This window comes from Saccoglossus kowalevskii, chromosome 10 (genome assembly GCF_978046115.1).
Source record: "Saccoglossus kowalevskii chromosome 10, keSacKowa6.1, whole genome shotgun sequence".
Classification (NCBI taxonomy): domain Eukaryota; kingdom Metazoa; phylum Hemichordata; class Enteropneusta; family Harrimaniidae; genus Saccoglossus; species Saccoglossus kowalevskii.
This window is the reverse complement of record NC_140650.1, coordinates 24,086,845-24,106,917: the sequence shown is the minus strand read 5'-3', so window position 1 is coordinate 24,106,917 and position 20,073 is coordinate 24,086,845. Positions and strand designations below refer to the sequence as shown.

The window sequence follows — 20,073 nt, the reverse complement described above, 5'->3', positions numbered from 1 at the left end:
TTTTGATTGCGTTGTGTATAAGTGTTATGTGTGACATTCTTTTTTAAATACGATTGTTAAATATTGCAAATTATTTTGCATAATTATTTGAGCGTACCTGAATATAATATCGCTTCAGATAAAACAAACATTTAATACACCTTACCAATAAAGCGCACCCTCTAGCAACAGAGCGTTATTGTGACGTCAAAATGTCGCACCTGTAACCTATGCCTTTCCAAATAGACGTTGGTCGTTATTCAGAATATAGTAAATCTCTAATATCAGTATTTTTTATTGACCACAGATAAAATATTATTGATGTTATGAACGAGCGTCACGTCCACCATTGACATAAAGGATTCGATTCCTGGCTAGAGGGCGCAACTTAACGGAAGTTTTCTTAAATTCGACAAAACCGGCGACAACATTACAGGGATCTGTTTTTAGTTTGTAATAAAATATTAGGGACAACATCAAAAGTTCAATGTAGAATAAAAAACTTAATTCCTTTAGTTCCCCCCACTGAAACTTAATTGATAAATATTGATCATGGCGTCAGACTACATTCACCATTGAATACAAATTGATATTCGGACAGTAGTATGGCATAGCAGTTAGTTGTCGGTGGGTGTAAAAGACTTTACAAATGCACCAATAACAAAGAAAAACAAGCTTTATTTGTACCTTTCTTTTAGGAAGTACATTTAATTTACAGAAGTAGGTAATACAATGAAATTGTCATTACACATTGTATGCATGTTTTCATGTAGTAAATGTCAACATCACCTTTCTTATTTTCTAATACAAATCCAAATTGCATCTGCATAACTTTATAGCCAGAATTTAGTCAAAACTACTAACCAACTCACGCCCCAAAAACGCAGCCATCAAACCTTCAGCCGTTCAAGAGGAAATAATGTAGGGGAATTCACGCATGCGGAAACTACTTTTCTGGGTTCTGCGCATGCTCTAGGTCTAGCCCTGAAATTGGTCTTATTTGACGCACATATTTACACTCGGACCAAACCATTTCTTGGATTTTTTTTTCTTTTTCTGTTGATATGATGATTGGATAAAAAACAACGAACTACAATTACTCCAAGATTTTTTTGACATCATTAAAAAATATAATTTTTTTAAAGTCACCCCCCAAACTAATGCAAAGAAGTTTTTTATCCGACATCGATCTTTTGACGTCGTCCCTTACTCATTCTTTATTTTCAATTTAAAAAAAAAATACTATAAAGCTCATAATAAAAAAAAATGCGCGGACAAATCACTTCACAGAAATCATATGCATACTGGACTAGATATGTGATTGGACAAGGATTTAAACAGGAAATAATGACGTAATACACACATTTATACGCGTCTTCACATTTGGTGCACTTCGTCATTGACGGGTTCAGTACAAACGCAACACTATTATGAATTATACAATCCATATGCAAATTAATATTAAGATACTCAATACAATATTATGGCTTGCAGAAGTCAAATATATTCCAGCAGCGTCATTAAAAGTGATTTTCCATCCCAGGTATTGGTGAGTGTAACACTGTAAGAAACAAATATATAAATAATAGGGATCAATTGCATAATATGGCCCTGACAATATTTGGTCGTTTTTATATGAATGAGTTCACCCCTGAGTACACAACATAGGTGACGACAGATATTTATTAAAATAATATTTTTGCTTGATAATCCATGTTCAGAACTAAATTAAATTACGATTTATCGTAAACTAAATGTTTGCTTTTGCAGATCATACAATAGTATTATTTGATGAAAAGTGAAAAACATTGATACGCATGGGCAGTGTTTTAATGTACGTACTAACAATTATTACTAGTACGTACTAATAATTATTACTGGTAAGTACTAACAATTATTACTGGTACGTACTAACAATTATTACTAGTACGTACTAACAATTATTACTGGTACGTACTAACAATTATTACTGGTACGTACTCACAATTATTACTGGTACATACTAACAATTATTACTGGTACATACTAACAATTATTACTGGTACGTACTAATAATTATTACTGGTACGTACTAACAATTATTACTGGTACGTACTAACAATTATTACTGGTACGTACTCACAATTATTACTGGTACATACTAACAATTATTACTGGTACATACTAACAATTATTACTGGTACGTACTAATAATTATTACTGGTACGTACTAACAATTATTACTGGTACATACTAACAATTATTACTGGTACGTACTCACAATCATTACTAGTACGTACTCACAATTATTACTGGTACGTACTAACAATTATTACTGGTACGTACTAATAATTATTACTGGTACGTACTAATAATTATTACTGGTACGTACTAATAATTATTACTGGTACGTACTAACAATTATTACTGGTACGTACTAACAATTATTACTGGTACGTACTAATAATTATTACTGGTACGTACTAATAATTATTACTGGTACGTACTAATAATTATTACTGGTACGTACTAATAATTATTACTGGTACGTACTAATAATTATTACTGGTACGTACTAACAATTATTACTGGTACGTACAAACAATCATTACAGGTACGTACTAACAATTATTACTGGTACGTACTAACAATCATTACTGGTACGTACTCACAATTATTACTGGTACATACTAACAATTATTACTGGTACATACTAACAATTATTACTAGTACGTCCTAACAATTATTACTGGTACATACTAACAATTATTACTGGTACGTACTCACAAATATTACTGGTACATACTAACAAATATTACTAGTACATACTAACAATTATTACTAGTACATACTAATAATTATTACAGGTACATACTAATAATTATTACTGGTACGTACTCACAAATATTACTGGTACATACTAACAATTATTACTAGTACATACTAACAATTATTACTAGTACATACTAATAATTATTACAGGTACATACTAATAATTATTACTGGTACGTACTCACAATTATTACTGGTACATACTAACAATTATTACTGGTACATACTAACAATTATTACTGGTACGTACTAACAATTATTACTAGTACGTACTAATAATTAATACTAGTACGTGCAGATAACTAAAAGTGTGTAAGTGCATTATATAGAACACATACTACTTTAGGTGATACATGAACGAGCAGTAATGAACACGCGTAAAACATATAATTTCTAAATTGTTACCTGATAATACACGGTGTCGGGCGTGTTCTCGTCTGGCGTCCATAACAGCTCACCCGGTGCCCCTTCTTCACAATCCAATTTCAGAGTCTTGAAGTAATCTTCAAAAGTTTCTGATTCTTCCGATTGGTCAACCCCTGTAGTTTTGTATTCACAGTAGCGACCCGCTGTAATAAACAGGTTGTAATTGTATTGTAATTGTATTTATCCCAGTCGGCGTGCAGTGTGCGTTCGGATACTTGGTATTCGTTGCAGCGTGATCACTGTTTTGCTTTAAACGCGTCCATGATGAAATAAATATCAGATCGTTTGTCGATTTCAGTTGATAATATATTTTAATTTAACAGCAATAATAACTTATATATCTAGAAAACAAGGTATATTGCACAAAGATTACCTGCGGTTGGTGACGGATTTCCATTCTCAAACTCTACACCGGCATATACCTTGACTTGCTGAATTGAAAATAAACATAGTACAACTACATGAAGTTCGCTGGGAGACGTTTGTGGAATATTTGCGGTTCTGAAGCATCTTTTGGGTGTGCCTGTATGTTGTTATTATTATTATCAGCACATCCAAACAAATGTCATATATCGAACAAAAATAGTCGAATAAAATAAACAAATATATGTAACCTCTCTTTCTTCTTGACTTTTTTGAACGTATCCGCCGACCGGGTCATCTGTAATGTAGAATGGGTGGTAGGATGCAGACTGCATCGGATCGTCACCTCCCTCGATGATGAATGTGTAGTTGACGCCACGCTTTAATCTCAGTACTGGTATTAATGTTTCATTTATGTACCACGCAATACCCCATGAAACTAATCCTGTATTAGAAGAATATTTATTTTTAAATTAACTTATGTTATTGAGGAGAGATATCCACAGAGGGTTTCCAAATCTCATAGTTGAAAACAAAGTAATCTGATTGACATACCGGTGATGGCAGTATATCCCCTCCTACCGCCAGCTTGACCAATCCGAACACGAAACACAGTATTGTCCTCGTCCCCATCCAAACATACCTCTTCCCATGGCGTCACTGGTTTGAGGGTGGTATCCGGAAACGATGGACAGTTATCAGAGTTGACTCGACCAAAATTCAACTTGACATTACCTGATGACATTGGAAACAAAACATTAATTAAATCACATCGTTAATCCATAATGCTATTTATATTAACAAATAAGTAAAATACGTGCAAGTATGTGATGCCTCACCGCTTGGTACCGTGTGGTGCTTAGCTGCTAAACCATTCGGATTAATTAGACCAATAGCCCATGATATATAGACTTCTCCGTCTGAAGGTATTGCATTATCGACCGAATCACCTGAAAATAATTAAAGTCTGGTGAATACAGCTACTTAATAGGTGAACTGTCGGTTTTTTTAATCATTAACATTTGTAGCATGAATTCGCATAATATTGTATTCATGCACCATTGCACACTTTGCTTGGTACAAACCAATCTGTGGTCGGTTGATGGAGCTCTACACGGCTGTACTCTGTAGCGTCACTTCAATTCGGAGTCGGTCGAGACTTCATGAATTTAAATTTATATGAACATCGTGAATTACACATATACTTTATGTAGAGGGTCGTCACAACTGTCTTTATGAATATTATGTTTATCAGGATACTGTAATCGAGTATTATATTTCGCCGTTAACAATTATTTATGATACAAATTTCCTATAAGTGGCGAAGCGCTTGTTTGGCGCCATAATGACGTAGATTGGTGTGAGCAATGTATGTATTACAACACTCATTGGTTGTGTATTCGTTTGTCATTTAGAATACAGTGAATCTCTCAAAAACATGTTTTTTTTATTGATGGGAGACTGCGGACCAAAACAATGGCCTTCGTTCTGTTATGCCATAAACGCACGCGGTCGCAAGGGGGTGTCCCCAAAACAAACATACCTGTATCCAATTGTCTGGTGAAGCCGATACGAGTTATACCATCAGTGATCACGGCGAAAGAGTCATACACGTCATCCACTCCATCAGCCTCGGCGTCTGGACATGCCCCGTATCCAACACTGCACTGTGAATTTAGGCGATGTTCACTTGTTAAATGTCGACAAAACTTGGTGAAGTTTATACATATATCAACATTATCGAACACATTTCAGGATATTTCAACATCAGGGTGCATGTTGAATTTGTTTGGGGTGGCAGGCGAACTTGAAGGAAGCGGAGGTGACAACCGTTTTTTGATAATAGCATATTATATATGAAAAGGTAAGGTGTGGCACTAAAATATAATTATTCTAAGTTACCCCAAATAAGTTAATACATCTCTGGGGTATTGGAGCTTATTGAATTGTGTCATAATGAATTAGATCTTGAGAGTTTAGAAACAGTACCAATGATACCTGATTTACACTACCAAATACACTAAATAAGACACTATTGACAAAATATACGGAAACAGACTATTACTGAAATTGCAGATAACATCTTCGTTACCTGGCAATTACTGGCACTAATAACAAAATCCATGTTACCTGGCCCTTACAGTTACTGACGGTAACATTACTTTCACTACTGATACTATTCACGTTACCAGGCCATTACTTGCACTACCAATAACAGTCATGCTATCTGGTTATTGCCTTGGCACTACAAACAAAATCCACGTTACCTGGCCATTACTTGCACTACCAATAACAGTCATGCTATCTGGTTATTGCCTTGGCACTACAGACACAATTCACGTTACCTGGCCATTACTTGCACTACCAATAACAGTCATGCTATCTGGTTATTGCCTTGGCACTACAGACAAAATCTACGTTACCTGGCCATTACTTGCACTACCAATAACAGTCATGCTATCTGGTTATTGCCTTGGCACTACAGACAAAATCCACGTTACCTGGCCATTACTTGCACTACCAATAACAGTCATGCTATCTGGTTATTGCCTTGGCACTACAGACACAATCCACGTTACCTGGCCATTACTTGCACTACCAATAACAGTCATGCTATCTGGTTATTGCCTTGGCACTACAGACAAAATCTACGTTACCTGGCCATTACTTGCACTACCAATAACAGTCATACTATCTGGTTATTGCCTTGGCACTACAGACACAATCCACGTTACCTGGCCATTACTTGCACTACCAATAACAGTCATGCTATCTGGTTATTGCCTTGGCACTACAAACAAAATCCACGTTACCTGGCCATTACTTGCACTACGAATAACAGTCATGCTATCTGGTTATTGCCTTGGCACTACAGACACAATCCACGTTACCTGGCCATTACTTGCACTACCAATAACAGTCATGCTATCTGGTTATTGCCTTGGCACTACAGACAAAATCCACGTTACCTGGCCATTACTTGCACTACCAATAACAGTCATGTTATTTGGTTATTGCCTTGGCACTACAGACAAAATCCACGTAACCTTGCTATTACTTGCACTACCAATAACAGTCATGCTATCTGTATATTGCCTTGGCACTACAGACAAAATCCACGTTACCTGACCATTACTTGCACTACCAATAACAGTCATGCTATCTGGTTATTGCCTTGGCTCTACAGACGTTACCTGGCCATTACTTGCACTACCAATAACAGTCATGCTATCTGGTTATTACCTTGGCACTACAGAAAAAATCCACGTTACCTGGCCATTACTTGCACTACCAATAACAGTCATGCTATCTGGTTATTGTCTTGGCTCTACAGACGTTACCTGGCCATTACTTGCACTACCAATAACAGTCATGCTATCTGGTTTTTGCCTTGGCACTACAGACAAAATTCACGTTATCTGGCCATTACTTGCACTACCAATAACAGTCATGCTATCTGGTTATTGCCTTGGCACTACAGTCAAAATCCACGTTACCTGGCCATTACTTGCACTACCAACAGTCATGCTATCTGGTTATTGCCTTGGCTCTACAGACGTTACCTGGCCATTACTTGCACTACCAATAACAGTCATGCTATCTGGTTATTACCTTGGCACTACAGACAAAATTCACGTTACCTGGCCATTACTTGCACTACCAATAACAGTCATGCTGTCTGGTTATTGCCTTGGCACTGCAGACAAAATCCACGTTACCTGGCCATTACTTGCACTACCAATAACAGTCATGCTATCTGGTTATTGCCTTGGCTCTACAGACGTTACCTGGCCATTACTTGCACTACTAATAACAGTCATGCTATCTGGTTATTGCCTTGGTACTACAGACAAAATCCACGTTACCTGGCCATTACTTGCACTACCAATAACAGTCATGCTATCTGGTTATTGCCTTGGCACTACAGACAAAATCCACGTTACCTGGCCATTACTTGCACTACCAATAACAGTCATGCTATCTGGTTATTGCCTTGGCTCTACAGACAAAATCCACGTTACCTGGCCATTACTTGCGCTACCAATAACAGTCATGCTATCTGGTTATTGCCTTAGCACTACAGACAAAATCTACGTTACCTGGCCATTACTTGCACAACTAATAACAGTCATGCTATCTGGTTATTGCATTGGCACTACAGACAAAATCTACGTTACCTGGCCATTAATTGCACAACTAATAACAGTCATGCTATCTGGTTATTGCCTTGACACTGCAGACAAAATCTATGTTACCTGGCCATTACTTGCACTACCAATAACAGTCATGTTATCTGGTTATTGCCTTGGCACTGCTACAGACAAAATCCATGTTACCTGGCCATTACTTGCACTACCAATAACAGTCATGCTATCTGGTTTTTGCCTTGGCACTACAGAGAAAATTCACGTTACCTGGCCATTACTTGCACTACCAATAACAGTCATGCTATCTGGTTATTGCCTTGGCACTACAGTCAAAATCCACGTTACCTGGCTATTACTTGCACTACCAACAGTCATGCTATCTGGTTATTGCCTTGGCTCTACAGACGTTACCTGGCCATTACTTGCACTACCAATAACAGTCATGCTATCTGGTTATTACCATGGCACTACAGACAAAATTCACGTTACCTGGCCATTACTTGCACTACCAATAACAGTCATGCTGTCTGGTTATTGCCTTGGCACTGCAGACAAAATCCACGTTACCTGGCCATTACTTGCACTACCAATAACAGTCATGCTATCTGGTTATTGCCTTGGCTCTACAGACGTTACCTGGCCATTACTTGCACTACTAATAACAGTCATGCTATCTGGTTATTGCCTTGGTACTACAGACAAAATCCACGTTACCTGGCCATTACTTGCACTACCAATAACAGTCATGCTATCTGGTTATTGCCTTGGCACTACAGACAAAATCCACGTTACCTGGCCATTACTTGCACTACCAATAACAGTCATGCTATCTGGTTATTGCCTTGGCTCTACAGACAAAATCCACGTTACCTGGCCATTACTTGCGCTACCAATAACAGTCATGCTATCTGGTTATTGCCTTAGCACTACAGACAAAATCTACGTTACCTGGCCATTACTTGCACAACTAATAACAGTCATGCTATCTGGTTATTGCATTGGCACTACAGACAAAATCTACGTTACCTGGCCATTAATTGCACAACTAATAACAGTCATGCTATCTGGTTATTGCCTTGGCACTGCAGACAAAATCTATGTTACCTGGCCATTACTTGCACTACCAATAACAGTCATGTTATCTGGTTATTGCCTTGGCACTGCTACAGACAAAATCCATGTTACCTGGCCATTACTAGCACTACCAATAACAGTCATGCTATCTGGTTTTTGCCTTGGCACTACAGACAAAATTCACGTTACCTGGCCATTACTTGCACTACCAATAACAGTCATGCTATCTGGTTATTGCCTTGGCACTACAAACAAAATACACGTTACCTGGCCATTACTTGCACAACCAATAACAGTCATGCTATCTGGTTATGCCTTGGCACTACAGACAAAATCCACGTTACCTGGCCATTACTTGCACTGGCAGTAACAGTCATGCTATCTCGTTATTGCCTTGGCACTACGAACAAAATCCACGTAACATGGCCATTACTTGCACTACCAATAACAGTCATGCTATCTGATTATTGCCTTAGCACTACAAACAAAATCCACGTTACCTGACCATAGGCTGTCAACGAGTAATCCACGGCGAATGCATCGTTGTTTTCATCAGTCCAAGCAACAGTGACATCAGATCCAATCATCACAGTACCTACATCAGAACCACTTAAACCAAACGCTAAATATTCACCGCGATCAACTCGCCCGCTTAGTTGAATTTGTATGTAGGACCCCTCCAAAGTCCAACTCACATGAAAATTGTCGTTCAAAACTTCACAATTATCGTACGATGTCTGTAAAAAGAACGTCATATTATATAAATTGTGTTGACAGAAGACATATACCACATGACACAGTTGTATATTTAGTTTGCCACTTGGAGTACACGGTGGTCGTCGCACGCGCGTCGCGGTGTTCGAATTTAAAATTTACAAACATTGTATTCTACAGGCGTTGTACGTCGCTATTGGTCTATATCGACAATGTGCCAGGCCCGTAGTTTGGGGGGGTTCGGGGGGTTCGGTCGAACCCCCTAAATTTTGGAAGTGAATAGATTTATGATCGTAGATTAGAACATATAATAAAACGAACAGTAATAATTAAAATAATTATCATCGTTTAAACCACTTGACTCAGTGAGGTAACTATCAGGCTCGGTCGAAATTGCACAGTAATGAGCATTTAGGTGACAATGAGCTTTAAATGTCAATCGTGAAATTGCGCCGTCTCAGTTCAACAGCTGCCAATCAAAACAGGTTGTTATAAATGGGAAAGCTTTTATTCGGTGATTCCGCGATGGTGTAATGAAGATCGCGTTCAAGCAGCTGATGTTAAATATTAAAGCAACATTGAAACAATAATGTAATGGTAGTCACTCTCTGAAGGATGTGGTGGTCCTGAATAGGTCCGTTTGTTTTGTGCTAGTGTTCGCTCAGTTAGTAAAGTGTGGGGTTCGAACGGGATTGAGACGGCAACACGACACTGTACTTTCATATTGGTTCATTAGTTTTGTATTCTTCAAGTTAATGATGGCATATATACTGTTTTGTTCTAAGTGTATCAGCCAAACGTAGTCAACTTATTGTATTAGTACGTGTAGCCTGTGTTATTGGACATAGTGTACAGCTAAGGGTTGAAAACATCATTAAAAAATGACGAAGATTTATCATCACGAATTGTATAGGTCGAAGAGCTTCTTGCAGCCAAAAAATTATCCCACAGTGTTGCTTCAGTACTGAAACTATGCGATAAATCATATTTTTCAAACATATTTTTTTACACGTTTTTTTTTTTTTGATGTCTTAGAAAATTTTCTATATTTTTAGTGGGTTCATAAAAAGGAGATGTAGTCATTGAAGTTTATTGAGACCGCTGCTAAACTGCTACTATATGTATATTATTTTACCGCCCTCTAAAATAGATTTACAGTAAACCAACAAATTTACGTACTGCAAGAAACATGGTAGTATGCCATTGGTTAGTGCATTTAATTTGTTTGATGCAATCATTGTGCCAGCCATTTCGTATGGTAGCGATATGGGGGTACCAAAATTCGGAAATCGAGAGGGTACAGACAACATTTTGCAGATATCTACTTAGCATTAATAGTTGTACAAACAATGTAGCGATGTTGGACGAATGTGGAAGGCTGCAATTATGCTGTGGTTATTTCAAGCGACGTATATCATATTGGTTATAATTAAATAATAAATAGCTGGAACCCCAAAACATGTTGTATCATGCTTAAACGATTAGACAAGACCGGCAGACTTACTTGGGAAACCCAAATAAAAATCTCCAGTTCAAATATTGTTTCGGCATTGCCTGGTTTGAAAAACAAGTTGCAGATACTGCAAATTTCTTAGGGATATATACTCAAAGAAAAAAAAAATTGTCAGCAAGAATGGCATGCCTGAATTTCACAATCATCCAGGCTGTGTACTTTCGAAAAAATCAATGTAGTATTATAACCTGGGAGATTTATTGGCAAGCAATTATAGACTAAAATTTATACCGACGAGTTTTCGCTGTTTTGGCCATAAACTTAATGTTGAATTAGGCAGACACACAAAAATACAGTTAGATCAATAAATTTTTAGTTTTTGCAGTGATACGTTTGAATTTAGCATGATAGAAAATGAAATTCACTTTGTTTTTATATGTCCATTTTATAATGATCTAAGGGCTGATCTTTTGTCAATAATTTTATGCAATTATGCAAATACTGACAGTATGGGCTTACTTCGTCGCTACACAAACTGCCGAACAATATATCAACTAGCTCTGTATCTTTTAAAAGTTTTCAAGCGACGAGATGAATATGAATTCAGCTTAACTTAGTACCATATGTTTACATGGATGTTGTATTGTTTTTAAAACGTGATATGCACTTTTCTACCCATTAAATGTACATTTTGTACGATGTGGTGAGGCCCTGTACAGAAATAAAATTACATAATTGACTAAAATACTAAAATGAATAATTGTAGACAGATTTCGACATGAAATTGTGTCACTTTTATGTGCGCTAACATCTGTGAAGAGCGAAAAAGCTCGTGAGTAGCATTCTACGTTAAAATGCTTGGACAATAATGCTAAGATACGTACAGTCTTGCCTTTTTTGTGTACAACATTTTGCCGTAATGGATCAAGGGTACGGTGTGGGTGTGTTTGTCTGTGGGTGGGGAATGGCCTAAGACCCCTTCTCTAAAATGGTAAAATAGTTCAAAAATCTTATGTGGAATAATTTACCAACGTAACACAAAGTAAACCAATTGAATTTAAAAACCGAGAATATAAAAATGTATGTAACAGAGCTCAAACACACTTTTTGAATATTATAAAATTTCACATCAAGTATATCATTTATTGTTGTTTTCGAACCCCCTATTCAAAAGTGCTGGCTACGGGCCTGGGTGCTGTGCGACGAAAACCGCCATTTAAATAATTGTATAAACTTGAAAAGCTGAGTAATAAGAATAACAAACGAAGACTACATACATCAGACGAGTCGTCAATGTAAGGCGGGATATTCAACTCGCTTTTGTCTGGTATATCAACATGGCCGAAATTTTGGACTGCTGCCACGCACCACATCGATAACCAATCAATGTCGAACACAGTCATCTCAGAGGTCATTGTTATAGATATTGTATCACCGTTGTACCCGCTCAGTTTTCTGGTACTGGATAGTTAAGAAGACATATATATTATTAGTAATACTTTATTTTTTGTAATAGTACACGTCATTGGAAATCATGTATATATCGCCAACAATACAATACCACTGAATGCAAGACAAGTCCTACTTCGCAGATGTGCAAGCCGTAAATGTCCGACAAGGTTCGCAATCTCTCATTAAGGGGTACACAGTATCAAATCAAAGACAGTTAAGAGTTGTACGGTTTAAATACGTACGGTAGCTCTCAGTGTCATGTCATTCCGCAACAGAAAACTAATCTTATTATTATACTTTTTTTCAGACTCAAAGGTCCATAAAAAATAAAACAAAACTTTAATTTCTTAAAACAAAACTTTAGTTTACGGAGCAAAACATTCATGCAACACAACCTTAAAGGGCGGGGGTCGTCGCGTAGCGCGTGTTCGAATTCAATGTAAACAAACAATGTATTTTACTCGTCGCTATGAGTCCAATAGTGAATAGGACGGGACGCGACGACCACCGCCCTTTAATCTCTTGAAAAACAACTTTTATTCACAAATTAAAATTCTAATTCGTGAAACTAAATTTATAATTCTTAATTTTTCCCAAGGCAACCCCAGTGTAGATCGGATATTAGTATAAACAGTTGATCAAATCGATTTGACTCCATTGACGATTAAAAGATCACATACTAGTTTATACAAAGCACGTGCATGATGTAGAGTAGTATATTGGTGTCTACAGACGATATTAAACAACATGAAAAGTTTAGTAAATTGAAGTTATGTATGCGAAATCATGATTGTTTCTAGAAATTATTAAGTTTATGCTGCCGGAAGTAAAAATGATGTGACATCTGTGGTTCACCGTAGAGAAGTCAGCGCGAACAGTTTCTATACACAAACTGTAGTTACGAATGGTTTCACTGAACTGTAGACATCAAAATACCATGACTACTAACCTGCCGTTCTCATCTGGTACTTTGCTACCGCGTCGGTGCGGCGATGACCCAGTTCCAACCCAGAAGTATGCATCTATTGAGAAAGTGATAACCAATCAATTAAAACGACCAGTTAATTGTGAAACAGGAACAAATGATAGGTTTTCCCACGATATAATTGTAATAAAACATGAATCCCTTTCTCTTACCAGGTCCGTTCCCGTCATAATGCAGATTTTCGATTCTAAATGTCCTGGAATCCGTGATGTACACGTGGCCTTTCAAGCCATGAGCATATTCCCTAAATGGTCCTGCATCGTATTCAAGGGGTGCATCGAAGTTGTTTGGAATATAGATGTGTCCAAAATCAACCTACAGACAGATAGATTAAAGGACTGCCAGCTGAATGTTAAGCTAAAATAGACTTTTTTAATATGTATTTAATTATTTATTTGTATATATTTTATTTTATTTTAATTTAATTTAATTTAATTCAATTTATTATGGTACTTTTTAGTTTAGTTTTTTCAAGGTGTTTGGCAATATAAAGGAGTAAGGCATACGTAATAAAAAGCAACACATACACAATAATAACAACAAAAAAATACTTAAAAAAATCATTTTCCAGCTACTAGTATATGCACGTTTTTGCTGTTTATTTACTGAACAATTATTGCTTATAAATATTGTATATGTATCTAAATGGTGGTATGTTATACAAAAAATCAGATCGCTTAAACTCTCCGAAAATGGTAAAATATCCACTTCCTGTTTAATTTCAGTTCAAGATGGCCACCTAATCACGTGACATAATACATGTAGTTTCTTTTTCCACACTTGAAGGGTGATATATGAAGTTTTAAGTCAATCGGACCAGCCATTCTGTAGAAAGAAGAGAAATATGCGTTCCTGCTGGAGGGTTTTTCACAAAAAAGGACGACAAAGTCACGTGATTATTGAAGTTTCCATTGCTTCAATCTAAAGGACCATAACAAAATAGCCACTTCCTAATTTCAATCTTAGACGGCTGCTAAACCTGCCGACCAATCAGTCTGAATCAGTACTCTGAAAATAAAGCCACCCTGACACTTGCACGATTCTGTGGCACGCATTGGCACGACTAGAGCCGTACCAGTGCGCAAACTAGTCGTATACTGGCGTGAAGTGTGCGTAAACCCGTCGTGACTGCGTGCCATGTCGGGACAAGAATTTTGAAATGTTCAAAATTTTGGTCACGACAAAATTTTGCGACCGGGTCGTGAACTATGCGCAAACTGTTCGTTACCCCGTCGGGACGAAGCGAAAAGATGCGTGCCAGTACGTGGCAGTGCGCGCCATGCCACGACTGTCACGAACAGCCACGAATAGTTCACGAACAGCTCACGTGCCAATGCGGGAAGTGCGTAGACAATGTGCAAAACATGCGTGAACTCGTCCTGTCAATGTGGACACTGATGAGCACGCATTCGTGAACTATTCGTGAACTCGTCGTCAACTAGTCGTGAACAGTGCGGGAGCCTCCCAGTTCGTGTCCCAAAATGGCACGACTTGCCACTACAAAATCGTGGCCAAAAGTCGTGCAAGTGTCAGGGTGCCTTAAGATGCACCAGTTCTCATGGTCCGCAATATGTTTGGGAAGTTTCAGAAGTCTACGGGCAAACGGCGTTTTATTTAGGTTATAGGGCGACAAGGAAAAGAAGGCAGAAAACAAAACATAAAAACTTTAACAAAGACCAAGCAGACTTGTCTTGCATACTTACGGTAAAATCTCTACACCATACTGACACCCATCTGTAGTTATTGATAGTTTTACCGTCGGGCAGAGTAATGGTAATGCTACGATTAATGTACGTTCCTAGTTTGGTAGCGGTTCTGAAAAAAAATACGCAGAATATCACAAATCCGTGTTTAACTACATGTTGACTGCTGTCTTGTGTCACGATCACGTTCTGAACTATTTGTTGACTGCCGTGTCCCACTGATCCGTCTTCAACTGTATTTTTCATTTTTTATTAGACGCATAAAATCCTTAGGAAAGGATAAAAAGGGTCTTACAGAAAGAAATTTAAAAAAAAAAAACTACAATCTAAAAAAGAAAACAAAAAAGAAAAACTTTTCTAAAAAAATAAAACAAATCAAAAACAATAAAGACAATTTGCAGCCAATGGCGAATACAGAATATAGAATCAACACAAAATGTAGCCGAATACACTGATAGTTGTTGCTGTTTTGTTCCATAGCTGTTTTTTTAAGAAGACAGCTAAGGCTGGTGCTAGAGTATGGTTTGCCATAAGCAACTAGTATGTTGGATGTCGGGTGTCACGAACCCGTTGATAGATGTATGTTGGATGTCGTGTGTCACGAACCCGTTGATAGATGTATGTTGGATGTCGGGTGTCACGAACCCGTTGATAGATGTATGTTGGATGTCGTGTGTCACGAACCCGTTGATAGATGTATGTTGGATGTCGGGTGTCACGAACCCGTTAATAGATGTATGTTGGATGTCGTGTGTCACGAACCCGTTAATAGATGTATGTTGGATGTCGTGTGTCACGAACCCGTTGATAGATGTATGTTGGATGTCGTGTGTCACGAACCCGTTGATAGATGTATGTTGGATGTCGTGTGTCACGCTGAATATTGTGTCACAATTTTGCGTTATCAATACAATTGCATTTATAGTATGAATATTAATAAACAATCTACCTTCCAAATTCATCGGGAATGACTTCTCCAGACGAACCAGGTTCGTCGGTTGTACCGCCCCAGAAAAAAGCGTCTGAAAGTGAAATGTTGAGTTCCATAACGATTAACACATTGTTTATACCGGAGTGAAATGACCTGTGTCATACCGATTAAAACCTTATTTTTAAGAAGGTCAAAGAAATGGCATGTTGCATATCAATTTAATAAATTGTTATATAAGCCCAAAAAAATGACAAACAGTTTCATCTTAATTCTTGTTGTGTGGGACTGCAAAATGAAGTTTAATATTTTGTTATGCTAAGGGACTATGAAATGACTGCAGACACGCTGCACTGTTTGATAAAAGTCACTACAATGAATATGACAAACAAATTTAATGTCTTGTTGTATAAAACTTCGAAATGACATACCCCTAAAATAAATAAAAACAGATTTTGCTCGTATCGCCTTTAGGTTTCTTCTTTTCAAAATTAAAGCGGGGGGTCGTCACCTGCAGTGCGCTCGCGCGGGAGTTAAGTCCCAAGCGACGATAATAACACACTCTAAAAACGCAAAGACTCATGGGTAGACGCTTGTTTGTAAACAACGACACGCTATGGCCATCTGACGCATGCGCAGGTGACGACTCCCCCGCTTTAAAGGGTGGTCATTTTACTCGTGTTACCACTGCTTCCGAGCGAATTCTGAACATTGAAAATTACATACTTCCCAGGTTAGTTGTGTTTAGCGCGTACCCGAAGCAAAATTTGAACAGGAATGAATGCATGACGGAATTTGTTATAGTGTACTCTAGTCTTGCATACAAACTCTTGTTTGTTTGTTGGTGTTTTCTCAATAAATAGGTATTTAGCTACTAACTATATTTGAATTAAAATGAGGAAAACAGAATCGGCTTCGTACACATTCTGCGAGTCGAGTCATCTACTAGTATTATACAAATTGCTTGGTCACTTTTTGTTAAATAGATTAAAGACCAAAATGACTGTATAGATATACACCATTTTACATTAATATATTATTAGGTAATGATAAACACTCAACAGCACAGATAGATAATTTGATCTTGATTTGTGAATTTCACATTTATTATTCTAAATATTCAAGTTTAACTATCAGACAGACATCGCCATCTCTAATCTGGAAGGTCACAAAAAATTGAGACAAAGGTGGGGAAATATGTTCATAAATTTAATTTCGTAACAGGACTCAATGTATTGTTATGTATTTTATTTTCTGCAATTTTTTGTTTTCAGTTCATCTAATTTTCTGCTTTGTATGCGTTTGTCTTTATTTGTTAAATAAATAAATATTTTAAAAAAGTCTTGCCGACAATAAAACTTCAATATGTGATCAATCAAATTATACTACGGCTGATACTAGTATGTTAAAGCGGGAGAGTCGTCACCTGCGCATGCGTCAGATGGCCATAACGTGTCATTGCTTACAAACAAGCGTCTACCCATGAGCCTTTGCGTTTTAGCATGTGTTGTTATCGTCGCTTGACACTCAATCCCCGCGCGTGCGCAGGTGACGACCCTCCTGCTTTAATAGAGCCTTAGAACGTTGACAACATAAAAACGTATTTCCTTATGTTGGGCCTAAAACAAACAATTAAGTAACTGTACCATCAAGCTTTAATATGAATAGCGTGATATTTGCAAGGATGGTTGATTTTAATTTAACCGTTATCATGCTATTTTAAGTTGTTCGAATATGCGGTGTAGTCTGTCGCTCTTCAAGTTCTCTGTCACGCGGCCCCGATGGGGTATCCCTGTTATAAACGAAAAGCACTATATTATAGTTTGCACGGCCAGTTTTTACCAATTTTACAACCTTTTCGACAGTCTAGATGACAAATTTATATTCCCAATGAGTAACAAAAATATTACATAATTGCACTTGCTAAAATTATCAAAATAAATACAGATACAAAAAAAATAGCAACACCTCAATTCGTAGTTATAGTTTTCACACAGGTTTTTTATTTGTATTTCATATTGTGCTGCATTTTTTCCCTATTTTGTTCTGTTACAACTTTAATTCCTTCTGAGGAATATTACGTATTCTTAATAAACTAAACTAAACCTTCATTTGAAATTCGAATCTCGTATATGTGAATGTGCGGATATGACATCATCCCTAAGATTGCCAGACAACATCCGCATGTGCATACAATCATTTCCAGGAATCGTAATACAATTAAACAAAAGTATCACGTGACTACATGCACTTACCGGGTGCGGCACCGTCATAGTTAAAGCCTACAATCCTAATGCGATGGTCGTCCACTGCGTAAACCGTACCAGTCACGCCGTGAGCCAACGTGGTGAAATCACTGATGAATTTTCCATGATACGGCGATGATGACCATACTTCACACACACCTGAAATAACAGACAGTCCCTTGCTCGTATACATAGCGGCAGTCAACATACTATGTTATCGAATAACATAATTTATGTAAAGCATACATTTTATGATTAAGTAAACCCGGTACCAACTAAAACCATTATACACAAGCTTTCCACTTCATCAAAAACCTAAAGGTCTATGGGTAAAAAAATTCGCTTTACTTAGTCTACGTGATATGGTTATATCATTAACCGGAGTCTGCCGACTGACACGGCCATTACTACATCATGGAAAGTACGCCATTGTGTAATGTATTCGGTGTTATGTGTTTATTTTTAGACGTGTATTTTTTAAGCTGAAGAAAAACGAAATATTACATAACAATACCAGCATTGTATTTAATATTACGACGGTCAAGGAAAGCGCAACAGAGATAGTAGCGCTAATGTAAGCAATAACGATTGCATCGTAGTCAGGCCATTTCCTGAAACAGTAAGTGTACAGTTTCGTGTACAGTACTTGGGCAATTTCACTCACAACAGCGGAAACAGACCGTCCTTCCTACACAAGAAGAGAGTACTAACCGTGTATAAATAGAATATCTTACCTGTCAAGGACAAAATAGCCACCAAAGCAGAGAAGTACGCAAGCGTGTGTCCCATAGTTCGTGTTATCGCTATGATACCTGGCGTCAAGAGTGAAAGCAACACGGAAATAAAATTGGAGAGGTATTTAAGTGGTACAAAAATAGTCACGATGTCAACCGGAACCCACTTCTAAACACAAGTGTTTTCAGCGAAAAAAAAAAAAAAACACCCAGCTCACAACTTTCGCAACCAGTGAGCGCATCCGGGCAATGCATTTTATTCAACCTTTTCCAGTATTTGGCTTTTAATATAAGGATCTGTGAAAAAGCAAATAAATGCTACACATTTCTAAACCAAACCATTGATAAATGGCTACCCACTTCTAAACAAAATAACGTGAAATGACACCCCAGTCGGGGGCACATACCCGTATTGCACTGCTATGGAAGTAGCCCCCCGGGACCGGAACTTGAAGAATTATGTGAATGTAATAAAAGTCGCTATCAATTTATCGGGTTACAACATTATTGTGGGAATTGTTAAAAAGAGTAGGTTCAAGTTCAGGAGTGGATGAATGTGACAACGTAACAAATGACTTCATTGATAGAACTCCCGATGAGATGCATCGTCTCCTACTTTAAATACACAAGTAAATATTGGACTTGAACATGACTGGTTGAAATTGGTCTGGCCTTGTACATGATTGACGAAAAGAGAAATGAGCTGATTGTGATTGTGATTTAACGAGCTTGTCGATTGGTAGGAATTAATTCGATCTCATTGGCTGGCTAATTCTCAGTCAGAATCCTAAGTTGTAGTCAAGCTCAATAAGTTTCAGACAATTATATAATAATAATTTAAATTTCGGTAATTGTACACCAATGACTTGTAAAATTATTAAATATCCACCATATTTCACTCTGTTACTAAGGTTCAATTTCCACCTCCACAAGACTTAGTCTTGTCGTTCACTTTTCTCGTACTGTGGTCCGCACTAGGTACTTGTCCTACCCCTTGTATAAATAAATTGAAAGTATAAGATTGGAGACGCGACTTGTGACGTCATATTGCTGAGTC

At 37.4% G+C, this 20,073-nt stretch overlaps 1 protein-coding gene across 1 annotated transcript; it reads right to left on the bottom strand.

Moving 5' to 3' along the window:
• Positions 1-422: 422 nt before the first annotated feature.
• LOC100368880 (protein Skeletor, isoforms B/C-like) lies at positions 423-19,188 on the bottom strand. Its single transcript, XM_006815399.3, has 15 exons — positions 19,017-19,188; positions 18,292-18,441; positions 16,058-16,130; positions 15,109-15,220; positions 13,558-13,720; positions 13,370-13,442; positions 12,246-12,429; positions 9,302-9,538; positions 5,123-5,246; positions 4,419-4,529; positions 4,135-4,314; positions 3,831-4,024; positions 3,590-3,647; positions 3,196-3,359; positions 423-1,540 (listed from the first exon to the last, which is right to left on the bottom strand). Exons 1-15 carry the CDS (start codon positions 19,069-19,071, stop codon positions 1,415-1,417), a joined length of 2,004 nt encoding a protein of 667 aa, XP_006815462.1. The 5' UTR covers positions 19,072-19,188; the 3' UTR covers positions 423-1,414.
• Between the last annotated feature and the right edge of the window lie 885 nt (positions 19,189-20,073).